The sequence below is a fragment of the Coloeus monedula genome (genome assembly GCF_965178545.1).
Source record: "Coloeus monedula genome assembly, chromosome: 14".
Classification (NCBI taxonomy): Eukaryota; Metazoa; Chordata; class Aves; order Passeriformes; family Corvidae; genus Coloeus; species Coloeus monedula.
The window spans coordinates 5878458-5902319 of record NC_138794.1 but is presented as its reverse complement, the minus strand read 5'-3'; the positions used below and the strand labels follow the sequence as shown (position 1 = coordinate 5902319).

Here is a 23862-nt window from a genome sequence, read left to right as displayed (position 1 = left end):
CATGGCTTAATTCACTCATTCTCCGGGAAAAACAAAGCAAAAAAAAGAAAAAGAAAAGAAAAAAAAAAAAAAAGAAAAGAAAAAGGCAGTTTTCCTGCATGAAATACCCACGTCCACCAGTGAGATGATCGACGCAGAGCGTGCTGAAAGCTGCCGTAACTAACTCGGGCTCAGGGAACAACCAGAGCACGCAGAGCGGTATCAGAAAATCCGCACATGCTGCTCTTGTCAGGAGAAAAACACGCACGGGGCTGTAGCTCAGCTGCCAACAACGTGCTGTGTGAGCCTCCCAGAGCTGGCACTAAAGGGTGTTGGCCAATTCCCCGGGTGAGGAGAATTCTCCAGTCAGAAAGCTGGACAGCAGGGGGAAACAGGGCAGGAGGGGGGAGCAGCCAGCAAGGCAAGCTCCAAAGAGAGAGGATGGAGGAGAGTGCAGGCAGGAGCCACTATGGTCGTTCTGCCCCATGGACAAAAATACTGTTCCACACGAGCCCTCTGCCAGCTTCTCCACAGCAGAGAAGTGTTAAGAGACTTGGGCCCTGGGGGTCATAGCACACAAAACCTCTTGGAAATCTGGCTCCATTTTTCCAGTCCACACCCTACATTCCCCCTTGCTGGACACCTGCTCTGCTCTCCAAAGCCTTTTCTAACCCATCTACAAATCTTCCTGAAATTCAGGCCATTGCTCTTTGTCTATTCATCTTCTGAAAACATCTCCAATCTCACATTTTTACCTTTATTGCCTGCTGAAGGCTCTGATAATGTAACCTCCTTCACACCTCTTCTCTTCTAGCTGACACCATAACAAAGAAGTTGAATTATAACAATCTCCAACAAAGAGAGCAGTAAAAGAGCACAGGAAGAGCTTATCACCAGCAGACACCAGAGATCTGCCAGGAAGATGCATCTCCAAAGACTCTTAGACTTCTTCCAAAACTGCCATGCTCCACTTTGTGGCAAGCTCAGACTGACTGAAGGCCATCAAGGCCATGCAGGAGGTCAGCACTCACACCTGCCCTTCAAAGGAGACACCCAGGACAGCATTTCAGGATGTTTTTGCCCTCAGCAGGCTCCATCTTTGGGTATCCCAGTCTTTTACCAAGTCTGATGGATGGTCCTGAGGCTCATTCTGCTACCAGAGGTGAGAGAGACACAGCTCCAAAAGCTTCTGCATCCTCCTAATGAGGAATCTACCCCTCCTGGATGGCTGTGGAGGGAGTCTGAAGTGATTTGTCTCATTAAGCCTCTGCAAAAGCTACTCCAGCATCAAACTGATGAACTGTCCAAGGCAGACTTTTTAGCAGAGGATAAATAAAAACCCAGCCATGGTATTTTAACAGTCTACAAGGCATCATTTCTACCTGGCTGACCCTTAGCCCCTTACATGCTCTGGATGGCTCATTGGTCTGCTGGTCACAGTAGGGAGCCTGTCTCAGTCCCCAAGCCCATCTCAGTCCCAGTCTTCTCATCAAGACCGTGCAAACTTACCCCCTGAGTTACTGTGAGTAAAGCCCTTTTTCTCCAATGAAACACTTTATTTTTAAGTACCATCCCCTGCTCCCATCATACCCACCCCAGCACTCGTTAGACATTAAACCCAGGATTGACGAAGGATGTTAGTGGAATTTCAGTAGGATTTGTCTATTAATTCCCTTTGCTACTTTTTCAACTCCTATGCTTAGAAAAATGCTGGCACATATGTACTTCTCAACAGGTGGCCAGTAATGAAATTATCTGCCAGCTGGTTTCTCAGTAAAGCTCAGCTAATCTGGTAAGAGGAGCACCCCCAACCAAAAAAAAAAAGTACCACTGAGATGGCAGGTCTCAGAGCTGCTGTCACAGCTGATGGAGGCTGGAACACTCGTGCATCCTTGGGTCCTCCCTCCTCCAGAAGTGCACACGCAGCATCTCCCCACCTCCCAGCCCACATTTCCCATGTCTGAGGCAAAAGGAAAAGCAGAGCCACAGCAAAAGCCTGATCCGTGCATTTGTGATACACCCCAGAAATGGAAAAACAACCTCAAACAGATGAGAACATGTCGTTTCTTTATCCTCTACGAGCCAATATTTACTAGAAACATTTCCCTCAGCCTACAGCTTCTAGGAAATTACAGCTTGATACGCTGAAGATTTTATTTTGTACCACAATGTGTTTGACCCCCTGCTCTTCAACAGCTGCAGCAAGAGGTGTGAGCACAGAGCCTGCAGTGCTTCTGTTCACTCAAAACACATGCAGGAGTGTGCACTCCTATTTCCAGGCTCTAAATGTATAAGTTTAAACTCAAATCTTCAAACTGTAATAACTCAGGAAGATATTGAGATGGTTTTGTTGAATCTGATCTGACTGTGATGGAAACATGAGATTAATAACTGTGGGCTTCCACACAGTTTCCCCTGCTCTGCATTAGCAGAGGTTTGTGTATTTTGCATCTGTTCTACCCTTTCTTAATCAAGACAGTCATATATACCTTCTTGATAACTTAACCTGACAGAACTGTACTGAACTGTGTATCAACCAAACCTCTTTATCAAGAAAAGATCTTCCAGTAAAACTTCCAAGGGCTGCAGGCTGCACAGTGGAGCCACATCCGTGGGTAACGCATCTCCCATAGCTACTGTCGTACTAGACCAATAAAAGAAATTAAAATTCAGCCACCAACCTTCCATCTCCCACACCACTAACCAAAATGGGAAACACTTGCTGCTCCCTCCTCTCTCCAGCCTCCTCCTGCCTTCCCCATTCACACCCCAAAAAAAGCCAGAAGCACTGCTTTCCCTCCTCCTCCACTGATAAAGGCATGCCAGCATGCTTAGGAAATCATTAGTGCAAAATCCAGCCAAGATTATTTATCCTTACAGAGCCTGCCCAATGGCAAACCTCCCTCCAGCCACTCCTGGGCTCTGAAGCTCCACGTAGACAAACAGGCACCTACCACCAGCTATTAACAGCTTCATAAAGCCTCTCCCCACCTTTATCTCCTCCCTCCATGCCTGTGCTCCATGGGAGAAGAGAGAGGAGTCTCCTCCTTCCCTACCTGCTTTGATAAGGGTGACATGAAGAATTTGTCCAGGAAGAGCCTGGATTGCTGCGCTGCCTCTCCCTCATCCTTCCACACACTCATTTCTTCACCTCTCCCAGCCTGGAACTTCCCAATATCTTTGTATGTCATAATGCACTGCAGATACTGATGGTGCAAGGGCCATAAAATCTTCAGAATTTGTGTGCCGTAGAAGAGAGTTCAGAGGTCAGGAAGCACACAGGGCCTTGTATGTACATGCCAGCTTAGCACTGACATCTGATAGTAAAACACTTGGAAATGGCTCCTGGGAAAAGCACTCAAGTGCTGAGTTCAAAACCTAAGGTTCTCCACTAAGAATGGAGGATGTTAGAGGATCCTGAATTTGTACCAATGCCTGATGGCTTTGAAAACCATAAATTTTGTTTTTGTTAAAAAAATATATAAATTTAAAGGTAAAGCCCGATCCAGGGACAATATATACATTTTTGCCACTGGTTGGAAACCAAGATTCATCCTCAAGGCACAGATTCAGACAGCATGTTGCCTCCCTGCCTGCATCCAGGAAGGTTTCCAAAGGCAGGTATCAACGCAGAGCAGCACAGCAACCAGGAATTTGAACTAATGTACCTTTTGCAAAAGGAAAGCTTGCACAGCTTTCTGCAAGATGTCTAATAGGAGGTAAATAAATGCCAGGTTTTGCCTCAATGAAAAAACAAAATAAGATATTAAAAAAAGAGAGGCACCTGGCAAACATTCAAAGGCCCAGTAGCACAATCCTAGTAAAATACTCAATCAACAAAATTTAATAGCACATCTCCTCTTTTAGCAGAAAACCAGGACCTCATTCCTTTCTGGCAGATCAATGCAAAGCCTGCCCATAAGGCTGGTCCCAGAGTCCCCCTCTGAAACTCTGGCAAAGCTCTGGCAGAGGCAAACCCAAGCGAGCTGCCCTTTGCTGAAGCATCCCAGAACCCAACACCCATTTCAGCTTCTCCGCTGGGATGCGCTTAAGAAGAAGTGACTTTTTGTGGTGCAACCTGATCACAGCCAGTTCAGCAGGACTTAAAACAATGCCTTTTCCTATACCTATCAAAAGGTAGGAAAGTGCCTTGCTTTACCCTTACGACTTCAGCTTTAATATGCCAGAGTGGAACCCGTGTGCTTTGCTGACGAGGGGTTTTGGCACACGCTGACATCCCATTAACTCCGATACCACGTTAACAGACAGCAGCAGCCAAGAAGCACTACTTGAAATCCTTAAGCAGAGAGAATAAGCCCAAATCGGCCCTAAATGCACCAGCAGCATAATAAATTTAGGCAGAAAAAAAACATAGTGGAAACAATATGTTTTGGTTTTAGGAACTAAATAACAATATAAAAAAAGGGAGAATTATCTAAAATCCAGCTGCCCTGCAGCAGGAGGGTGGAATGGGATTTCTGCAGACACTCAGAAGGAAAAGGCTGTATCTAATTTCCATTTCTATCACAATTCCTTAGATCAAGGGAGATTGAGAACAAACAGGATATAGAAGAATTAATACTCCTTAAATATAATTAAAGCATAAACCAAAAAAAAAAAAAACAAAAACAGAGAGAAAGAAAATTAAATTGTGGTTAAAACAGCTAAGAAAATTATTACTGGAAAATTCAGAAGTATTTCCTCTCTTTGCCCCACATGGAGGGACAGACCTGAGCAGGATACTCAGAAAAAGCACTCAGCAGCCCAAAAGGCATGAAGTCTTATTACCAAATGCTGCAACCAATTTAATTTCAGGCTGAGAAACTTGTCAAAAAGGCAGAAGCTCTTTAAATCTGTAAAGACTTTTCCCTTTATGTATGCATATATGCATAAAACTTGTATTTGTTATCCTGGTTGGTGTGAAGAATAAATTAATAAAATGAACTTTAAATTTGTAGTAAAAAATCAAAGGAAAAAATTTATTTAAGAGCCTAAATGATAGTAGAATCAAGAGGATAAAGCAGTTGGTCTATAAAAACAAATCATGCTGAACTACATTCAATGCCTTATTTTCCCCTGATTGAATTACAAAATTAGCCAATGAAGACTGGAATATATTTGATAACGTCTCAGAGAAAAACTTTCTTGTAAAATTAACTCAAACTGGCTTGGATATGAGCACTTCCATACTAATATAACAGCAAATTTGATTTACATGGCTCTTCCGTGCTAGTGCCAGTCTGGGTGGCATAACTCTGTCAAAGCTTTAAGCCAGTCCACCAGGCAATATGTGTCTATGTGAGGGATCAGGTGGGACCATCATAACTTCTGAAGCCACCACTGATACAGAGGCTCAATGACTGAGCAGAGCAGGCACATTCCCACCAGCTCAGCTGCCTTCTAAGTCAAGAGGCCCCAAAGGCACAAAGTCACAGGGGCAGTGTGGCCCTTAGCCAGCAAACATGGGCAGAAGTAAGAAAACCAAGATGTAAACTTCAAAAACATTAAGTAAAAACAAGTTTTGGTGATAAATCACCAGTTTTTTGGGAGGCACAAACCTGGAAAACAGTAAATGTCAAGGTGGGCTAGTGGCAACCACAGGCTGCAAACAAATTATGAGTCTGCAGGGGAGCAGGACAGTGGGACCATGCTCTGTACAGGGAGGAGGCGTCCCCATCCAGCACTAGGGAACCAAAACTGGGGTTATCCTCAACCCTCCTGGGCACAGGGACAGGAGACTCACACCAGGCAGCTTTGGCAAAGGGCAACAACAAAAAATGTGATGGCAGTGCTGGAAGGACTGGGCTGGGATGAAGGAGGGTTTGCATCCATGCCCTTTTTTAGTACTGCAGGAAGAGCCAGCTGCAACAGCCCCAGGGATGTACAGCCAGGAGGATGGGAAGCAAAAGCAGGTAATGAGTTACTTAAAAAGACTGAGCAGTTCTCTGCCAGCAACCTTCCCTGCCCCTGGGTCCAGCCCAGAGCACCTTTGGTGACCAGCACAGAGACCCTGCACAACACACATCCTCCTGACAGGTCTCAGCAGCCAGTACCCCAGCACTGCTCCCCACCAACAGAAGGAGTGTCTGCCCTGCCCTGCTGTGCCAGAGTTCCTTACCAGCTACTCAGGCCCTGCTGCTGTATCCCACTGCTCTGTGCACAGGGGCAGTTGTGGGAATTTACCCAGAAACCAAATGGAAAAAATGTTAGAGAAATTGATTAAGAAATTAATAAGAATAAATATTGATCGTGGACCATTGTTACCTCAAAATTATAGGGTTTTGGTTTTTTTTACATCATTACTACAGTTACTTTGGGCAAAGACATGCTCTGCTTTTTGTATGGACCATGCACCTGCTCACTGGGGGAAACTTGGCTCTGTTTTGCTCTTTCCAAAGCAGTGGCCCAGTGGAAGCTCAGGAAGCCCTAAGTCAGACTCAGGGCATCCCTGGATGCCAGGAGATGGTGCCAGGAGGCTCCTGAGCAAGAGATGAGAAGATGGGGCCAGAATCTCCTGCACTGCTGTGCAGCCTAGGAGAAGGAGAGGGAGATATCGGCGCCTTCAGGGTGAGGATCTCCAGGTCTGATTCCCATCACTCCTCAGCATGGTGAGAAATGTGTCTCAGCCCCAGGGCAGCAGTGTCTTTACCTGCCTCCCGTGTGCCAGCTCCACTCAGTGTAATGATTACTAAGCCCTGTCAGCAGATATGAAACCAATGGACACAGCTCCACAGGCAAGCGCTTCGGAAGCCGCCGCAATGGCCCTGCTCACAGGTTTTCATTATCCATCTGGAAAACTGGGGATGTCACCAGAGTTTTTGGAGCACCAAGATGAAATCATCTTGTCAGCAACAAAAAGGCCACTTCTCCCCTGTATCCCGACCCCAGCAGCCGCCTCAGCACCGCAGGCTCCTGCAGGAGCGGCCGCTGTTTCACCAGGACACGGAGGAGCCAGGGAGCCCCTCTGGCACTGCCTGCCCTGGAGCTGCTGCAGCATCAACATCTCGGCCCCTACTGTGTGAATTGAACCATGCAGAAAAAACAGAGTGAAGGAAAACAATGTTTTTCCTCTCACACTAAATCACAGCCTCTTGTCCGACTCTTGACTGCGTTAGGCTGGGAAGAGCTTGCAGATTGCTGGGGAGGATGAAGCACGTGCTGGGACAGAGAGAAGATGGAGATGGAGATTCCTATAGCTTGTTCAGGTGGAATGACAAGCAAGCCAAAGAGTTTTTAATCCAAAACCCAAGCAGACACATGCCTTTTCTGTGCTGTAACTGTATGATTTTTCACCCTCTGCAGTTTTCGAAGCTGTGCACTGCTTTGGTTTGAGCAGCATTGAAGGCAGATGTGGCAAAGCCACCTGCCCAGAGACCGTGCTTCTCAATGGGCATCTGATCCAACATGGCTTTTTCCTCATTTTTGATAGGGAAAACCCCTTGCTGGTCACTAAGTGAGGTCTTTCACCAAGATCAGAGGGCAGCCAGCAGAGCCACAAAACCTCCCCCAACACCAAGATTCATGAGATGCTGGGCTTCAGTGTCAGGGTCCTCATGTGAAACAGTCCCTTCCCAAAGAGGCTGGTAACTCCTGCAGCTGCAGGGTCAAAGCAATGAAGAAAAGCTTTTCTGGGGCTACCAGATTCCAGCAGATGCAGGGAGCAAAGGCACTGTGAGGCACACAAGATGCCCAGCTCCAAGCCCTTCTGCCACAAGCCTGAGAGCAGAGGGGAGATCCTGCAACACAGTCTGAGTGTGGAGCAGAGCACATTAAGAGCTGAAGAGTTTTTTGGGTGCACTGGGCATCATTCCCAGCATGGTGCCCCCCCAGTCACCCTGAGAGCAGCCATGTCTCATACAAAGAGTCCAAAGAAAGACCTGTGGCCAGTTTAAGTGACATCCTGAGTCCTTTTCCTAAACCACAAGACAGGTTCAGGGTAACAGTTTATCCCCTCTATTCTACTCCATTTCCCAAGGCCATGGCATAAATTGAAGACTCCTGTCCCAAACTGAAATTGGATTATAACCCTGCTCCTCAGACACAAAATATGGAATTCCAAATGTGTTTTATTTCTCCTGTGCACAAATTAGTACCCAGCTACTTTTGTGTACAGGCATTATCTTCTGGTCCATTGATTTTTAATAGCATGGTTGAAATTAGATGCCTGAGCATCCCACTTCCATCAACAGATGCTAAATACTGGGGCTGCTGATGGAGGTTTTGGAACTGTGCTGGACACAGACAGGCTTGCTATTGCACCACAAGAAGTAGAAGTTGGAGATGGAGCAAGCCCATTAGATCATCAGATGCTCCAGTGCTCTCTACAATTTGCTTCCCTAGTGCTTTTACCAGTCAAAGCTTGAGCAGCCCAGGTGACAGCTCTAATCCATTCCCTTGCCAGGTTATTCCACTGCCTCCAAATTTCTAGGCACTCCTTCAAGCACACCCAGCTCAGGTTCAAAACCAAGCAGCACTTTTCTCTTTCTTCTCTCCATTTGCCTTCACCACTGCCAAAGGTTTCCCTTAGCAATCCTGCCATTTACATCTCAATCACTTGTCCCCTGAAAGTGAAAAGCTCTCGTGCTCCAGCGGTTAAGGACAGAGTGACAGATCTCTGCACCCCTGGATAAAAACCACATAAACGAACTAAAATCCTACAGCAAGTCACGAGGAAGAAGAGGTGATAAACTCACCAGGGACATCCTCCCTGAGGACTACTTATCAGCATTAGCAGTAGCAAAATCTTTTTCAAAGAATAATTGGACAAGTGTAGTACAGACCAACCACAATTAAAATATTAATTAAAGTCCTTTGCTTCTTCCAACGCTGCCCTGCACCTTATTAAAGCCACATCAAAGTCAACATCCAGTTGTCTGGTTGTTGGCTGCCTGCAGAGAGGCACACGAGAGTGCACAGAACACAGAGTTTGTGGAGATGGTGGGTCTTCATCAGACTCAGTCATATCGGTGAAACAAAAGCTTATCCCGCTGCTGTATGTGGTACCTGTTCTGGAGATCAACAGAATTGTTCTGGCTCTGTGTTGTCATTCCAGCATCTTTCACTAAAGCAAAGCCATGTGAGGACAGACAGACACCATCAGAACAAGCAGCAAACAGAGGCTGGAGCCGTGGAGGCAAGGAATGGGCAGGCAGGATCATCACTGCTGTGGAGAGGAGCCCCGTGAGGATCAGCATCTTCTGCATGGTCCTTCGGGGAGGCTGGTGAGGTGACTGAGCCTGGGCAATCTCACAGCTGTGGCAAAGACGGGTGCAAGCTCTTGGATGAGGACTTGGGGCAGTCCAGCTGCTCCTGAATGGTGAGTGGGTGAAGGACATCTTCCCAGCCCTATGGTCCAAGGGAAGCAGCCACGGCTCATTCTCACCCTCTCACTCCTACAGGTTTACACAAAGGCAGAAACCAGCAGAGAGCCACAGCAACCAGCATCCCCAGCACCGCCAACTGTTAATGCTGTGCTGGGGGAAAAGCTGGTGCTCTGAGACTGGAACAGGGACACTTCAATTAAAAAAAAAACCAAAACAAAAAACTAAATAAATGCCAGCTTCTTGCCAGCACCTCAGCTGGGAGTTCACCTGATGCAGGATCTCAGGTAAGATGAGGTTCAATCACGCAGCTTTTAACGCCACAGTGTGAGAAGTGTTTGTGAAAGTCTGTGAGGAGACACTGCTGATGCTGAGCTGCCCTGGGCAAACACCAGCTGTGCCATGGGGGTCCCTCAGGGCGAGCAGTGAACCTGGGGCCGAGCACCCGGCCGGGGACTGGAGCAAACACGGACACCCCGAGGGAGAGAGGTCATGCACAGGGAGGAAAAGCCTGCAGGAGCATGGTGTGAAGGAGCCTTGGGGCTTCTTGGGTCACCTGAAAATCACTGATCTGTGTTGTTTTTTGGTTTTTTTAACTGCTTTCAGCAGTGGCCTAAAAAAGACACCTGGGTTTTGTAAAAGCAACCGAAATAAATAATGGCTGGTCAGTGCACTTTACATTTCCTTTATAAATAACCTATTAATACTTCTGGGAGTGGGAAAATGTTTCATTTCTAGATCTAAACAAATCCTGACCTTTTGCAAACCATTTCACCCGCAGGGTCAGTCCATGCCAAGGGTGGCCCCCTGCTCCTTCAGACAGCGGCACGGAACAGTGTGACCTTCCAAGCCTTCACCTGACCAACACCACCCGGGACTGAGGGACAAGGGCTGTGAGCATTTAACTGCTGGAGTGAGAGCGGGCCTGCCTTTGCAAAGAGGAGAAGCAGAAGCCTGTCACAGTCACAGCACCTCAGGGGACAGCTGGGATCTCTCAAAGGTTTGCCAAGGAACCCAGGGTTTCATAGCAGCTGTCCCTTGCTGCCACCGTACCAGTTACAGGCTGCATGGCACAGCAGAGGGTGAGACACTTGCCACAGAATCATTAAAGCTGGAAAAGACCTCTAAGATCATTAAGTCCAACCATTAGCCTAACACCACCAGTTCTACCACTATACATGTCCCTAAGTGCCGCATCCACATGCTTTTTTAATGCTTCCAGGGACGGTGATTCCACCCATTCCTTGGGCAGCCAGTTCCTGGAAGAAACCAAAAAAACAAATTTCTCCTAATATCCAATCTAAACCTCCCATGGTGCAACTTGAGGACTTGTCCTCTTGGCTTGTTACCTGGGAGAAGGGACTGACACTGACCCCCAGCTGTCTACAACTCACTTTCAGGTAGTCATAGAAAGCAATATTCAGCAGCTCAAAGAGCTTTATGCTTTATCACCTTGAAGGCATTAAATAAATAAATATAAAAATAGCACAGCCTGCACTTCAGCAGAGTATAAACAGGTATTTATAGAAGGAAGTCCCAGTGAAACCACATGCCCTTTCAATCCACTTCCCAGGCAAATAAATCCAAGTAATATTGAGGAGTAGAAGTATATCAAGGGTATTTGCAAACAAACTGAAGGATACCAGCAAGGAGAAGCCCTGAATTCCATCACTCCCATGCAGCAGCTCATCCCATGCTCGGATGTTTCAGGGGGCTCTGCACATCTCAGAGCTGCCTCAAAGAACACAACAGCAATGGGTTCCCATTTGCAGTCCACTGCTCTGGAGAGCCACACATCCCCAAATCCCTGTGATTAGCCATGGCTGCTAATGGAGGTATGGCTGTTTCTCTCCTGTAGCTGTGCCAAATTGATAGTGCTTTGCTCTTTCTTCCTGCTCCCACTCCATGGCAGGCTCCCAGGAGGAAGGAATGAACAGGCCCTGATCACAGATTTCCTGAGCAACTAACCCTTAATGTACAGGCTCTCCAAGCTGCAGAGGGTTTGTTCATGCCTATACAACAAATAATCAGGAGGGGGGTAAATAAAATCGGTGCATGACTGTAGCCAGGCTTGGCCAAGGCAACATGGGACAGAATTAAGCCTCATCTGAAATGCAGGTCATGGCTCTGATAGATATATATATTTTTCCCTCCCTTTGAAGCTGTAGCAATAATTGCATAATGAAGGAGAGAAAAAAAAAAAAAAAAGAAAAAGAAAACTAAAAAAAGAAATGAAGAACCCAAATCAACAAAAGCAAAAAGCCAGGCAGCAAAGATATCTTTGCAGGAGCTGCTCCTCCTGAATTAGAACTCTGGAATTGTTCTGCAATCGACTCAGTGGACAGTAACCATCTGTTTGTGGAAAAAAATGTTAATAGCCCCCAATCATAATCAAATAGGCAGCTGCTTTAAGTACCTTTTAACTAACACTAAATTACAATGGAACAGCTCTGCAAGTATTTCTGACATTCACATGCACATCAGCAGTGCCAGCACTTTGATCAGGGCTATTAGAGCAAATATCAAATAAACTGATAGTGATGGGATTCCTCAAACATTACAAAAAGCGTGGGCAGTGTGTGTTTACTGTTCACTCGGTTCTCCCCCACCTCCTTGCTGTTTCTGCTTATTCAGAAAGAAAACACATATATGCATGTGCACACACGTGAACACCACCCACCACAGCAGACTCCGTGAAAGCCTGATCCCCTGTGTTTTTCTGTCCAAGGCTGAGTTTCCATATGAATTCTGCTCTTTCCATGATCCCTGTAAAGGCATCATCTGTAAGTCCCTTCCCTTCTCCTCCGGGTGGAACTGGGCAGCAGAACCAGAAGCTGCAGCACAGAAAGGGGAAATCCAGGCAGGCAGAGCTGTGCAGACACACTTGCATGTGTGCAGAGAGGCAGCATGATCACACACTTATTTCTTTAGGAAATCAGATTAAAAACCAGTTGACTCTTTGCCAGCTGTAACCAAGTCTGAACCATTAGCTGGCACTGGCTCCACCCGAGGAAGAAAACCTTGTTTGGACAATGGAAGTAGTTTTTCATCTCAGAGCCTGGAAAACAGTTAATCTCAGCAAAACTACAAGTGTTCTTGTCTCTGGATTTTCTCTAGCACCTTTCTCTGCATATCTGAGCTAACTCCATTTGGGTTTTATTGAAGTTGTGCAGCACCAGGAATACATCACACAGATATGCATGAGCACACCTCCTTCATCCCGAGGCACTTGCAAATGTAACAGAAAACAAGTAAAGGGAGAATATATTTCAGTCCATCAACATAAGTATTTACAGTCTCCATCACTGTGCCATCCAAATGTTTTGTATGCCCCAGATCTTTTCTGTGCCATTGTTATTCTTTCATGAAATTTAATTTTTCTTAGTCCTGGGGCTTGCATGTGGCTTTTTTATTATACTACAAAATTTCATTTCCTGTCATCTGCTGAGATTAAACTTGGATTGGAAGACACCATTTACAAGGGCTGCAGTGACAAGCCTGAGCCCAGCAGGTGAAGTGTAAAGCCCTCCACCTTGGGTGGGCAGTCAGGGAACGTGGAACACCGGCCCCAGAGTTGAAGCAAGCAGCGACTGAGTGGGATATTGGGCTCCTTACTCCCATGTGGTCTATCCCATCCAAAAAAAACACCTCCTTGGGACACACAGTAAACCAAAGGACTCCAACTTTCAATTTCTTGCTTGGTAATACCCTTTTCTTTTTCCCACACTAATACGAGGCTTTAAAAAGCATCCCAGCCCCTCCTCTGGATACAACACCCTTCAGCAAGTGGCTGCATTACTGCAACTTCAACGAGTCTCAGTTTTAACATTCACTTCTCCCAGTGGTTTTCCCTCCGCTGCCTCTCTATTGCTCATGCAACGCCACTTCTCACAAAAAGGAGCTTTGTTTGCCATTTCCCCGCCGCCTCCACCGCCCCAGCTCCAGCGATCTCCCGGCCCCCCCAGCTGCCTGAGCCCACCCCCGTTCCCTCCCAGCTCCAGCAGCCAAAGCCGACAGGCGGCCAGAAAGGGGATCTGACCTCCGCCGTTCCGTGTTAATGAATGCCCTCTCCGGAGGGAGCACGGGAAGGCGAGAGGGATGGATGGCCCGGAGCCAGGCTGGGCGAGCTCAGCTGAGGAGCGCAGCGCGTCAGAGCCACTCTCAAAGGGGCTTTTGTTGGTGCCAGCGCTGCAGCCCGGCGAGGGCTCCGCTGGCTTTCCCACCGCTCCGCTGCTGCCGGATCAGGAACCGGCTCTGGCAGGACTGTGGTGCGGTGCTCCGAGGGTGTGCTACCAGCCAGAAGAGGACAGAGGTGGACACACCATCCTCTCGTAGTCCTCTCCCAGCGCACGTCCCTCAAAACACGAGTTTCTTTTCGGCAAAGGCAGCTGGGATGTTGGACACTTGGCAGCCTGGTTCTAAGGCTGGTGGGCAATCCAGCAGGCTGGCCCAGGGAACCTTCCAAATCCAACGTGACATCCAACTTTGTCAGTCCACGTTCACCTCTCTCTAGGAAATAAACCATCTGCTTAGCACTAGGAGAAGCAGAAGGAAAAAGATGTACCCAGAAGGACTCATGAGGTACTTTAGGTAACATGTCCAACACGAGCACACAGTGTTCTGCATCTGACAAAATCAACAAGAAAAACCTGCTCCTGCAGGCCTGCCAAGCTGGGATTTCAACAACAAGTGGCAATATATCAGCTGGCAACAAACAGCTCCTGAATCAGGGACGCACTTTCCCAAAAAGACTCAGGGTCTGGATTTTTTTTTTTTTTTTCCTTAGTAAATGATAACATGCTGGGTGCCATAAAGGATGCCTCCTGCCCAAGAGTTGACTGAGCAGAGCAGAGTTTGGGCTGTGTGTGTAGGCTGTCCATGGTGGTGCCTACAATAATTGTGACTTAATAAAGAGTTATCTCCCTGGTTTTGGAGATGTATTTATCTTCTGTCAACTCCATCTCTCTAAGCAACGTCAATAAAATTTGTAGAAACTTTGCAGGGTTGTGGTTTCCTATCAGAATTGGAAGAAACACAACATGATGAGGAGGAAAGCAGACTTTTCCAGCTAAACTGTTTAGCTCTAATTTGCCTCTAATTACACACACAAGGGCCCATCATGGCAACCCTCTGGTTTCTGGGAATGTAGAAAATCCACTGACATGCTTATCCAAACACCTCTAAACACATACACACATCTGTTCACCAAGACTGGTTACTCACATCAGGCTCACTTCACTCCTCTTTGATTCTTCCACCAGTCAGATGTTACTTTTCCTTTTTATATTTGTATCTCAAAGCTCCATCAGTGGCACGTGCCCAAGCACTTCCAAAGTGTTCTGACAAATCCCTCCAGAAGGCACATAACATCATCCCAGTTTTACAGACGGGGAAATTAGAGCAGAGGCAGAGGTTAAGACAGCTAATTGCCTGTGGCCACTAAGTGAGTCAGTAGAAGAGCTGGGAATTGATCCCAGGAACCATGTCTTCAATTCCTCTACTCCACCCACCAGTCAGTACACTCCACCAGATGGTTTTTATCATTGGACATATGGACTAAATATTCCTAAATTGGTGTAGAAGATTCACTATTTAATTAAATGTCCTGTCTTCTACCTCCATAGGATGCATAGGAGAAACCCCAGCCAGAATCCCATCTGGACCCACTCAGGAAATGTCTACATAAAGAAAACAAAGCCCTAGGCAAGCACAAGGAACATTCCCAAACCTATCAACCTGCCCTGCAGCACAGACCACAGCAAGGCCAGGAAATAGCCAGTGACTCAGGAGCCTTGGGAGAAGCTTGTGTTTGTCAAAGCCTGGCTTCAAACAGTACATGCATGAGCCACCAGTTAGGCTGGGAACAACTTTGTCATGTGAAGGCTCTTCCTTCAGCCTTCACTGGGCACCACCAACGCTGCCCAGCTGGAGATACCAGCAGAGTCACAAAAAGCAGATGGCACAGAATCGTCTACTTCTGGCATTGGCTCTGTCACATCACAGAGCTGGTGTTGGTCAGACAGAGACCAGTTCTGCCTGGCAAACATCAGACACCTTCTCACTTCCCAGTCACTATCAGTGACACCTGAAATAAATTTCTAAAGTCACTATTCATGACAAAGAGGAGGAAACCTTTCATCAGAGAGTCATCAGAAAGAGACCTTCCACACCACTGCCTTCCCAGTATGGACAAAGTGACAGCAGCACCTCGGTCCCCATTCATAGATAGGTGCAGAGTGGCTGCACCTGCTTTCCCAACAGAACTCAAACCAATTTCACATCCTTCTGTCCCCCCTTCACACCCCAGCCAGTGCAGGGGAAGCCTGTGCACCACCAAGTCCATAAAACAGATTTCACCCAAGACCATTCTGTCCCGAACACCATGCAGGGCTGGAGGGAGCAGGCTCAAAGCTCTCCTGGACAACCTGTGTGCTGATAAGGAACACACATCCACACTTCTGCCCACAGAAGCACGCACAGCTGAGAACCACCAGCCCGTTTATCTCCGCTACTCTCTCAACAAACAGAGGAGGGCTGCACTCCCTTTGGAAGGCTTTGCATTGTAGGAATAAAGCCACAACACCTTTCCACGTGTGCTCTAAGAGCTGGGCAATCCTGGAAGGTGCCTCCTGCTAGGGGAAAGCAACTGCACCTACCTTTCATCCCAAACTTGGACCGCCGGCCATACTTGTTGATCATGATAAAGAGGACGACCAAGAGGACACAAGCAAAAGCTGCCAGCCCGACTGCTATGGAAACCTGGAAGGAAAAAGCCTTAGAGTCAACACAGAGGAATTTGGGAGTCTAAATCAGAAACACAGCACCTCCTTGCCCAGTTAACCTTTCTATAGGCTCACACCATCTGCTGCAGCCCTGTGGATATCAGCTATGGAGGAAAACACAAGTTAAAGCAGCAGGCTTTGGCACAGCTTGGAGGCATTACAGGCTTTTTGCAGGACTGGGAGGTCTGGGATTTTCCTATCAGTGATGCTGATCTGGCAAACAGTTTTCCCCAGCCTCTCACTCCAGATATCTGCAGGGAAAAAAGACCTCTGCTCCAATGCCTGTGCTCTCCCTTCACTGCATCACATCCCAAGCCTCCATTTCTGACATCACCTCTTTGCCATGACATTACAACACTAAGGCTATTCAAAGCTCAGCTGGGAACACAGTTCTGCCTCCATCCAAACATCCCTCAGGACAGAGTGAGGGACAATAACACACCACACAAAGAAAACAGAAGAAATTAAGTAGAACTAAGGGATTTTCCCCTGTAAAACCTCTGAGTTTTCAAAAGCCTCTAACGGTTCCCTATTTATTGTAATTTTACTAGTAAATATTTATAGTACAACAGTGTCCAAGTCCTTCACTGGAGCTGTGGTTCCACTGTGGCAGTGTACAAGCAGAGAAAGAAAACCTCCTTGCCCTAAAGGGTTTACAGTCCCAGGCTTATTTTAATATTTATGAATATTTATTCCTTCAAGTCTTTGCTTGAGATACTTTTATTGCATTGATGTAAACAACAATTTCTCTGGCATGTGTCCAATTGTTCTGTACTAGGTCTTGTGATGCATTTAGACTTTGCTTCCTTTTACAAAACTGTATTCTGCTATAACAGAAAATACATCACTTAACTAAGAAGAAGTAATTTCATTTTGCAATCTTTTTCCCCGTTGTTGGTACATTTGTTATGATATTTTTAAATTTTTATTTTACCACACTCTATTTTCATCCCCAGCTTGTTTTCTGTGCTTTATATTTAATAATCAGTGCACATTATTACTCCAGCCTCACTGTTCAAAGCTTCTACTTCAGTTAAAGGAGGCTTTCTCTTGGATGAGAACTGTAGCCAAGGTGGACCGAGTTTTGCTTGTTCTGTTGACACCTCGTGGATTTCAGTATCTTAAAACTTTCATAGAACTAGAGCAATTGTATAACATGCTAATTTTTTTCTTCTAATACTTATACACACTTTTTTTTTCTTTTTTCTGCAGGGATTCTGCAGAAGAAAGACAATGCTGAGATCAGATAAGCCCTAGACTTACTTTCCTTTTTCATTTTAGGCATGCCTTGCACAGCAGGAGAGAGGGCAAAAAGACAATGACAGAATTGAACCAAACTAAACCCGAGTCCCTCACCAGGCTAAGCTTAACAGATCAATAACAGTCCAAAACACAATTGCCTGTTTGTTTGTTCTCTGGGTGCTACTTTTTTAGAGTGATAATTCTTGACCCCGCCAGCAGTGACTTCACAGGATGCCTTGTTTTCAAAGGGTTCCCTGGTTCCACACTGCAGACTCAAGAGGATCAGATGGCTTGTGTCAGTATCTTACCTGCCTGACACAAGCCACAAAATCCTTCTGATTGCTGTCTTGAGTCATAAAGGAAGATATTTTCCTTGCAAACATCTCAAAACAGCAGAGAAGCACAAATACTGAGTCATTATCAACAAGGAATGAATGCAAAGCAGTTCTGCAGAGAAGAGACCAGGACTCACCCCAAAAGTGTCCTCCTCTGGTTTGTGGGTCACAGTGATCGGTGGGGTGGGACTCACTTCATAATCACCGACTGAAACCAAAACACCAAAGACACAAAATTCAGTGTGGCTCCCATGGGACTCCCACGGCGCCAGCACATTCCAACAGCACTGCCTGACCTAACGAGATCCAGTTCACCCCTAAAAGAGGCTGCAGCTTTCTGTTTCAGAAGGCACAAATCAACCATCAGAGAGTTCCCTGTGCACATCAGCAGAGAAAGCACAGACAAGCACCGTGCTGATGTTGCTCCAGTGTCACAAAAGAGAAACATTTGGGTGCCTGCTGTCCTGGAATGAGTTCCCACCACCCTTGAGCCCTCTCCTAGTTTTCACAAATCTACTGAGCTAGGTGGGGTTAAAACACAACTGACTCCAGCAAAACCTGATCTGAAGAAACAGTAACTTGAATGCTTTTTGTGGTGTGTGATGTGTTTTGGGGGGTGGAGGGAAGAATCTGTTGAAGAAACTTGACAGAATTGAGTCCTGCTTCTTATCCCAGCTCACAGCAGAGATTATGTTGAGGACAGGCCAACCTGCACCAAATTAAGATCCCTTTTGCTACACCACAACCAACCATCATTTCCTTTATAGGACCTTCTTTGGGACACCACTAGAGGCAAATGAGCATCTCCTGGCCTCAAGAGATTATCCAACTGATCACAAGCTCCCCAATGATCTTGTTCATGCACAGGGAAGCCAGGGCTTTGTGCAACCTCCACCAATCTGCTTCTGGCTTCCTTATTTTTCCTATGTAAATCACAGAGGGGAACAGGAAACCACAGAAACAAACCAGCCACAGAATGCAAAAGGTGGGGAGACACTTACTTGAGACAAAGTTGTCCGTACTCTCTGTGGAAAGGACAAAGAGAGAAGCAACATGATTAGCACCACAGCAAAGGGAGAGGGGTCTCCTTCCCCACCCACCTCAGACACACTCCACCACCCCAAAGAGCCCAGGAAACCAACTTTTCATATTTTTTTCCTCTTGGGCAACTGTTCCTGGAAATTGCAGCGCATGTGCCAGCAGGACATGCTGGAGGTCAGGGTGGAGAACCTCGGGCAGAAAGAGGAGGGGAGGGATAACACTGTGAGGCCAAAATGGGGAACAAGTAGCACGTGTGAGTGATTGGTAAATGACCCTGCTTTCAGCAGGCGAGCAAAGCTCAACAGACACGCAGGGCTCTGCAGGATGGAGGTGGAGGGGCAAGAAGCAGATTTTGCCTTGCATGGCAGTGTGCACCCAAGGACAAAATCCTACAAGGATGAGAACTAGCTCCCATGGATGAGAGCTCAGCTTGGGGCAGGGAGTTAGAGGAGACTCCTCTGACCTGCTTTTCAGGAGCCATTCATAACAGCTGAAAGCACCTGAATTGGACATGGAGACTGTGGCTGCCTAGGAGCTGCCTCTTGCCCGAGACCAGCACAGCAGGCCCTGCTGTCATCCTCCTGACTGCTCCAGTCTATTCAGCAAAGCTCCTTCAGCTCCAGAGGCGGCTGAGGGCCCGGACAATGAGGCCTAAAGCCCTCGGTGACACTCAGTTTACACAGAGTGAGAATCACGTCAACTTCCAATTCACTCGCCCGTGCAAGAAACTGAGCCCAATATTGGCTGGAGTTTACACAGATTTGCTGGCAGAGAGCTCCTGGAAGGATGCTGAAATGCTCTGGAGCATGGGTGAGGCTTGGAAGGGGAGTGTAAAACAAACCCCAGGTGACAAACACGGCTTACCAAACCAGGGGAAAAAAACTGAACAAATATTTTTGGTTTAAGTCAAGCAGAGGAGTAACTTTCCTTTGCTTTTTAGCAACGGGGGGGAAAAAAAGGAAGGAAATATTTTATTTGGAAATTTTTTCTTCCCTATTAAGGCAGAGTCTAGTCATAAAATTCTTGCTGCTTCTACATTTTCCCCTTTCCATTTTTCTCTGCTGGACTAAGCAAATTCGACAGAAACCCACAAAAAGGGTATTTTTCATTAAACCCTATTTTTCCAAGCATAAAAAATAGCCGAGAAATTTCAGCCAACTTGAGTTCTGTGAGAAGTTCCCAAAGAACTGAGCACTCATCACAGGTACATTAACCTTTGTGGATTAAATGAGGAGTTGGTAACCTGTGGCAGAGATCCCAATGACAACATGCAACGAGATTTTTACAGGATATGACACAAATCTGTCCTGGGAGCCACTGCCCTGCAGCACCAGAGAGAAGGTGAATATGGCATGGAGCTTACATCTCCCAGATCCCAGCTTCTAACAGCACTTTGCTCCTCTCAGCCTGGAAAGCAGAGTGGGGCCTTTTACCAATGAGAGGTTTTTGACCAGAGGGTTCTAAGATACATGGTCATAGGTCCTTTTCTACACTGACAGAAACTCTTCCAGGCACTATTCATTAATTAATTAAGACTAATAATCTCACCCTGGGTAGTGACAGCAAGGCCCTTGCACATGTGAATTGCTGTAAGCAACGAGGGGCTTGAATGAGCCACATGGGGAAACCTTCAAAGTGTGGCATTTTCTGAAGGAATCTGCCTTCAAATGGGAAATTATAAACGTCAGCTGCAGTGAATGTATATGTCAGCTGTGGTAGTGGACGAAGCAACAAGCTTCAAGGAAAGTAAATTACATCCTGCACTGGGCTGACAGGGTCTGCCAGGGTGAGGAATGGCTTGGGACTTTGGATCAGAAGAAATAAAGGAAATGGGTCAGTTCCTGCTGAGAGATGGTTCAGGGTCAGTAAGCGCCCCACACCAACAGCATACACAAGGCATGGGTGGAGATGCATTCACAAGGGCAATATTTTACATATATTCACACAACCCCATTCTCCCAGAGCCTCTAACACAGGATGCTCTTCAAATATCAGTGTGCTTTTCCACTCCACAGCATGGCTCAGGTCCATTTCCAAAATCAGCTCTCCAGAACAGTATATCTGCCTCCCTTTCCTGGAGGTCCAGCACCTCCTTAGGAGATGGGGAAATTGAGTCACAAGGGTGGGACCTGATAGAGCTGAGACTGCAAACCTGTGCACCTCTCCTCACCCACCTACACTTAATAAGCCCATCTGCCCTGACAGAAGGAAACATAAATAGGTCAGATAGTCAAACAGGGCAGCATCCTTGAAGTCAGAACACAAATTTTCCACTCCCATCCATATCAGCTCATTTGTTCAATTGTCAGATCTTCAAGGCAGAGATTTGGGTTTGCATTTATGATATTTGACCTGCGGGAAAACTCTGTGTACATATATGGTGTGATATAAATAATAAATGAGAGTACCCTTGGTATTTTGCTATATTTAGCAAATGCCCTATTTTGCTGGATTTTCTTGGGCTGTAGGGGCCAATTTAGAGCTGCCACTTTCTCATGGCATCATTCCTGAAGGCAGCACAGATCTTAACTCCATGATGGCCAGCGTGGTGTTGCACTGTCAGGGAACAGACCGAGTTGCTCCTATAGAGCAGACAGGCCACCACAAAAGTCTCTATGGCACTTCCCAGAGATGGATCTTCATGTCCTCAAATGCTTTTTTTTTTTTTTGCACTTAAGCTGTGAATCACCAGGGAGTACAACAGGGAATTCCAAGCAATCAGTTAAGAAATCCCGGCAAACTGATGCAAAGTGACTAATTGAGCTGTCGCATCTTTTGTAGCCCTGTCATCCTGGAATTGCACATATTGCATTCGGAAAGAAAACAATCCTGACATGTCTGCATCCAGCTTTAATCATTTCACAAATGCAAGCTAGAAGTAGAAAAAACAAAGGGACAGGCTGCATCACTTCAAAGGCTTTTCCTTTCTATAGCTTATGACTATCACACAGCAGAACACTTTCTCTCCAAAAAACTCAGCCACCTCTTTGGGACACCCAGAAGGATGGCCAAACTTACATCCTAGTCCCACTGAAATTCCTAAAGATCTGTAAAATAAATAAATAAATACACTGCAGAATATGCTACAAAATAAAATTATCTAAAGCAGTTAGCACCTCTCCCAGCATTAAAGAGTTCATATGACACCAAAGTACACTTGTGTAGGAAAATCACACTGGTCAGAAGAAGAGGCTGACAGGGGTCACCTCTTCCAACCTGATGCTCAGACAAAGCTGACTTGGGTTGTCAAGGCAAGGATTACTGGCAGGGCTATAGTAAGACCTTCAGATTGCAAGGAGCCCTGGTGAGATAAACTGAATATCCTACCTGGAAAAGGCTTTTCAAGGAAGTGTCCTTTGATAGTTTGGTTGGCTGAGCCCAGCTGGTTGGTGGCCACAATCGTGTAGTTGCCATTGTTGTAGTGAGTGGGTTTGTTGAAGAGCAGGCAACCCTCAGACACTTCCCCTTGTTGGTAAAACTCCATGTGGATGATCTCTGTCTCCCGGAGGACCTGGCCGTTGTGCAGCCAGTGAAGGGTGGGAGCTGGGTTCCCATGCACTGCAAATGCAATGCAGTGCTCCATGTGTAGCACCGGCTCCTCCAGAGTAAGGATGCGAGGGGGATCTAGCAGAGAGAAACATGGCAGGCTCACAGCAACCTCCACCCAACGTCACGACTCTGTGCACCACGGAAACTAAGAGCATTGAAAACCTCCAAAACCACTTGTTCCTTCTACTCTTCCCATGGATGTCTGTAAAGAAGCAGTGTTGCCACAAGAACCCCTCCACCCTCCCTGGAAGGAGGATCTGAGCCATGGCCAGGCCTCTTGGCCTTCCAAACAGGGGTATAAAGACAGGGATGGGAATTTCACCAGCCCAGAAACAATTAAGCTTGGACTGTCCTGTCCACACACCTACTGCTGCTCTCCTTCCCCCAAGGGATCCTGGGGAGGCCGCCTGTCCCCGTTAAGGAGGACACGGTGATGTAGCACTGTTACATTACACATGTTCAAGGTGCCCGTGGGAGCTTTCCAGTCTCACCAAGCAATTCTGGATTGCATAGCTGTGGAAGCAAACATCCCTCAGAGACTGTCTCTCCTTGGGGGCTTTGACTGCCTGAATATCCCAAAGGAGTTCTCACTCGCCGAACAGCCTCCAGGAGTGTTTTAATTAAAGGGAGTAGAGTGGGAGAGGGATAAGAAAAACAGAAACTCCACCTGCAATTTATTGTATATGCATCATCTTCCCCTTGGGACATCCCAAGAATTCAAATGTTGCTCTGCTATAGCTTCTGAAACCCCATTTACAACGCCTACACCTAAGGTCCCAAACCCCAAGGCTGGCAAGGTCTGAACTAGAAGAACAAGTTTTGTGCAAAGATATGTGACACAAAGATGTATGTCTTCCCTAAAACTCTCGTTTTCCTGCTACCATCCAGCTGCAAAGATAATCCATTGGGCATCCACAAGGAAGAAAACCAACATACCAACTTTGACCCAGCTTTTGAAAAAAGACAGTGAATTTTGCAGGCAGTGAAGGTGATAGAAGAGAAGAAGGTGCAGAGCTGGTTGGAGCTCAGCAAAATTCTCTCAGCAGCACCCCATCTACCCTGAACCACACGGTTGCATCCCAGCCACCCTCCTTCGTTGACAAGCCCAGATCCGCATGTGGTTTGTTCATATCTTCTTGGCATGGGGGTTTCAAAACAGGCAGCCACCTACACGCACAAACCCAGATCTTTTCAGTGTGAAATTACAGCCTGAGTGATGGCTCTGTACAACAAGAGTCAGGGTAGCAGAAACTGTCGGCAGCTCAGAGGATTTCATGGGTGAAAACAGGCATGGGCATAGCGCTGTTTAAGGTGTGGAGGAACAGATGCTAAAACACCGTGCAAAAAGCACCCGTCTGCTGACCAGTCAGCTCTGAGGTGGCCTGAACTTTAATTACCTCCATCCTTCAATCCATCAATAGCACTTATTGGAAGGAAGATGAAAGTAGTAAAGCATCACACAGCATGCATAGGTTCACCAAGAGTAGCCAGAATCCCACAAGGGTCTCCCCTACATATGGCAAGGTTGGGGGTGGGGGACAGATTTTCAGACTACAGAGTAAGGGCAAATATTACAGACACAGCAAAATATAGCAAATCTCAGCTGCTTGAGAC

The 23862-nt window shown here is 46.7% G+C and overlaps 1 protein-coding gene across 5 annotated transcripts in view; it reads right to left on the bottom strand.

The window, feature by feature from the left end:
- Positions 1-23862, bottom strand: part of NTRK3 (neurotrophic receptor tyrosine kinase 3) — a gene marked incomplete at both ends in the record, with an annotated part of 204589 nt that overhangs the window by 116207 nt on the left and 64520 nt on the right. For 3 of the 5 annotated variants that reach the window (XM_082290362.1, XM_082290361.1, XM_082290365.1), the window contains 4 exons: positions 15956-16058; positions 17796-17866; positions 18660-18683; positions 22027-22323. In XM_082290362.1, the coding sequence (XP_082146488.1) occupies positions 15956-16058; positions 17796-17866; positions 18660-18683; positions 22027-22323 (495 nt within the window). The remainder of the gene's footprint in view (positions 1-15955; positions 16059-17795; positions 17867-18659; positions 18684-22026; positions 22324-23862) is intronic. The other 2 variants (XM_082290363.1, XM_082290364.1) reach the window with 1 other exon arrangement.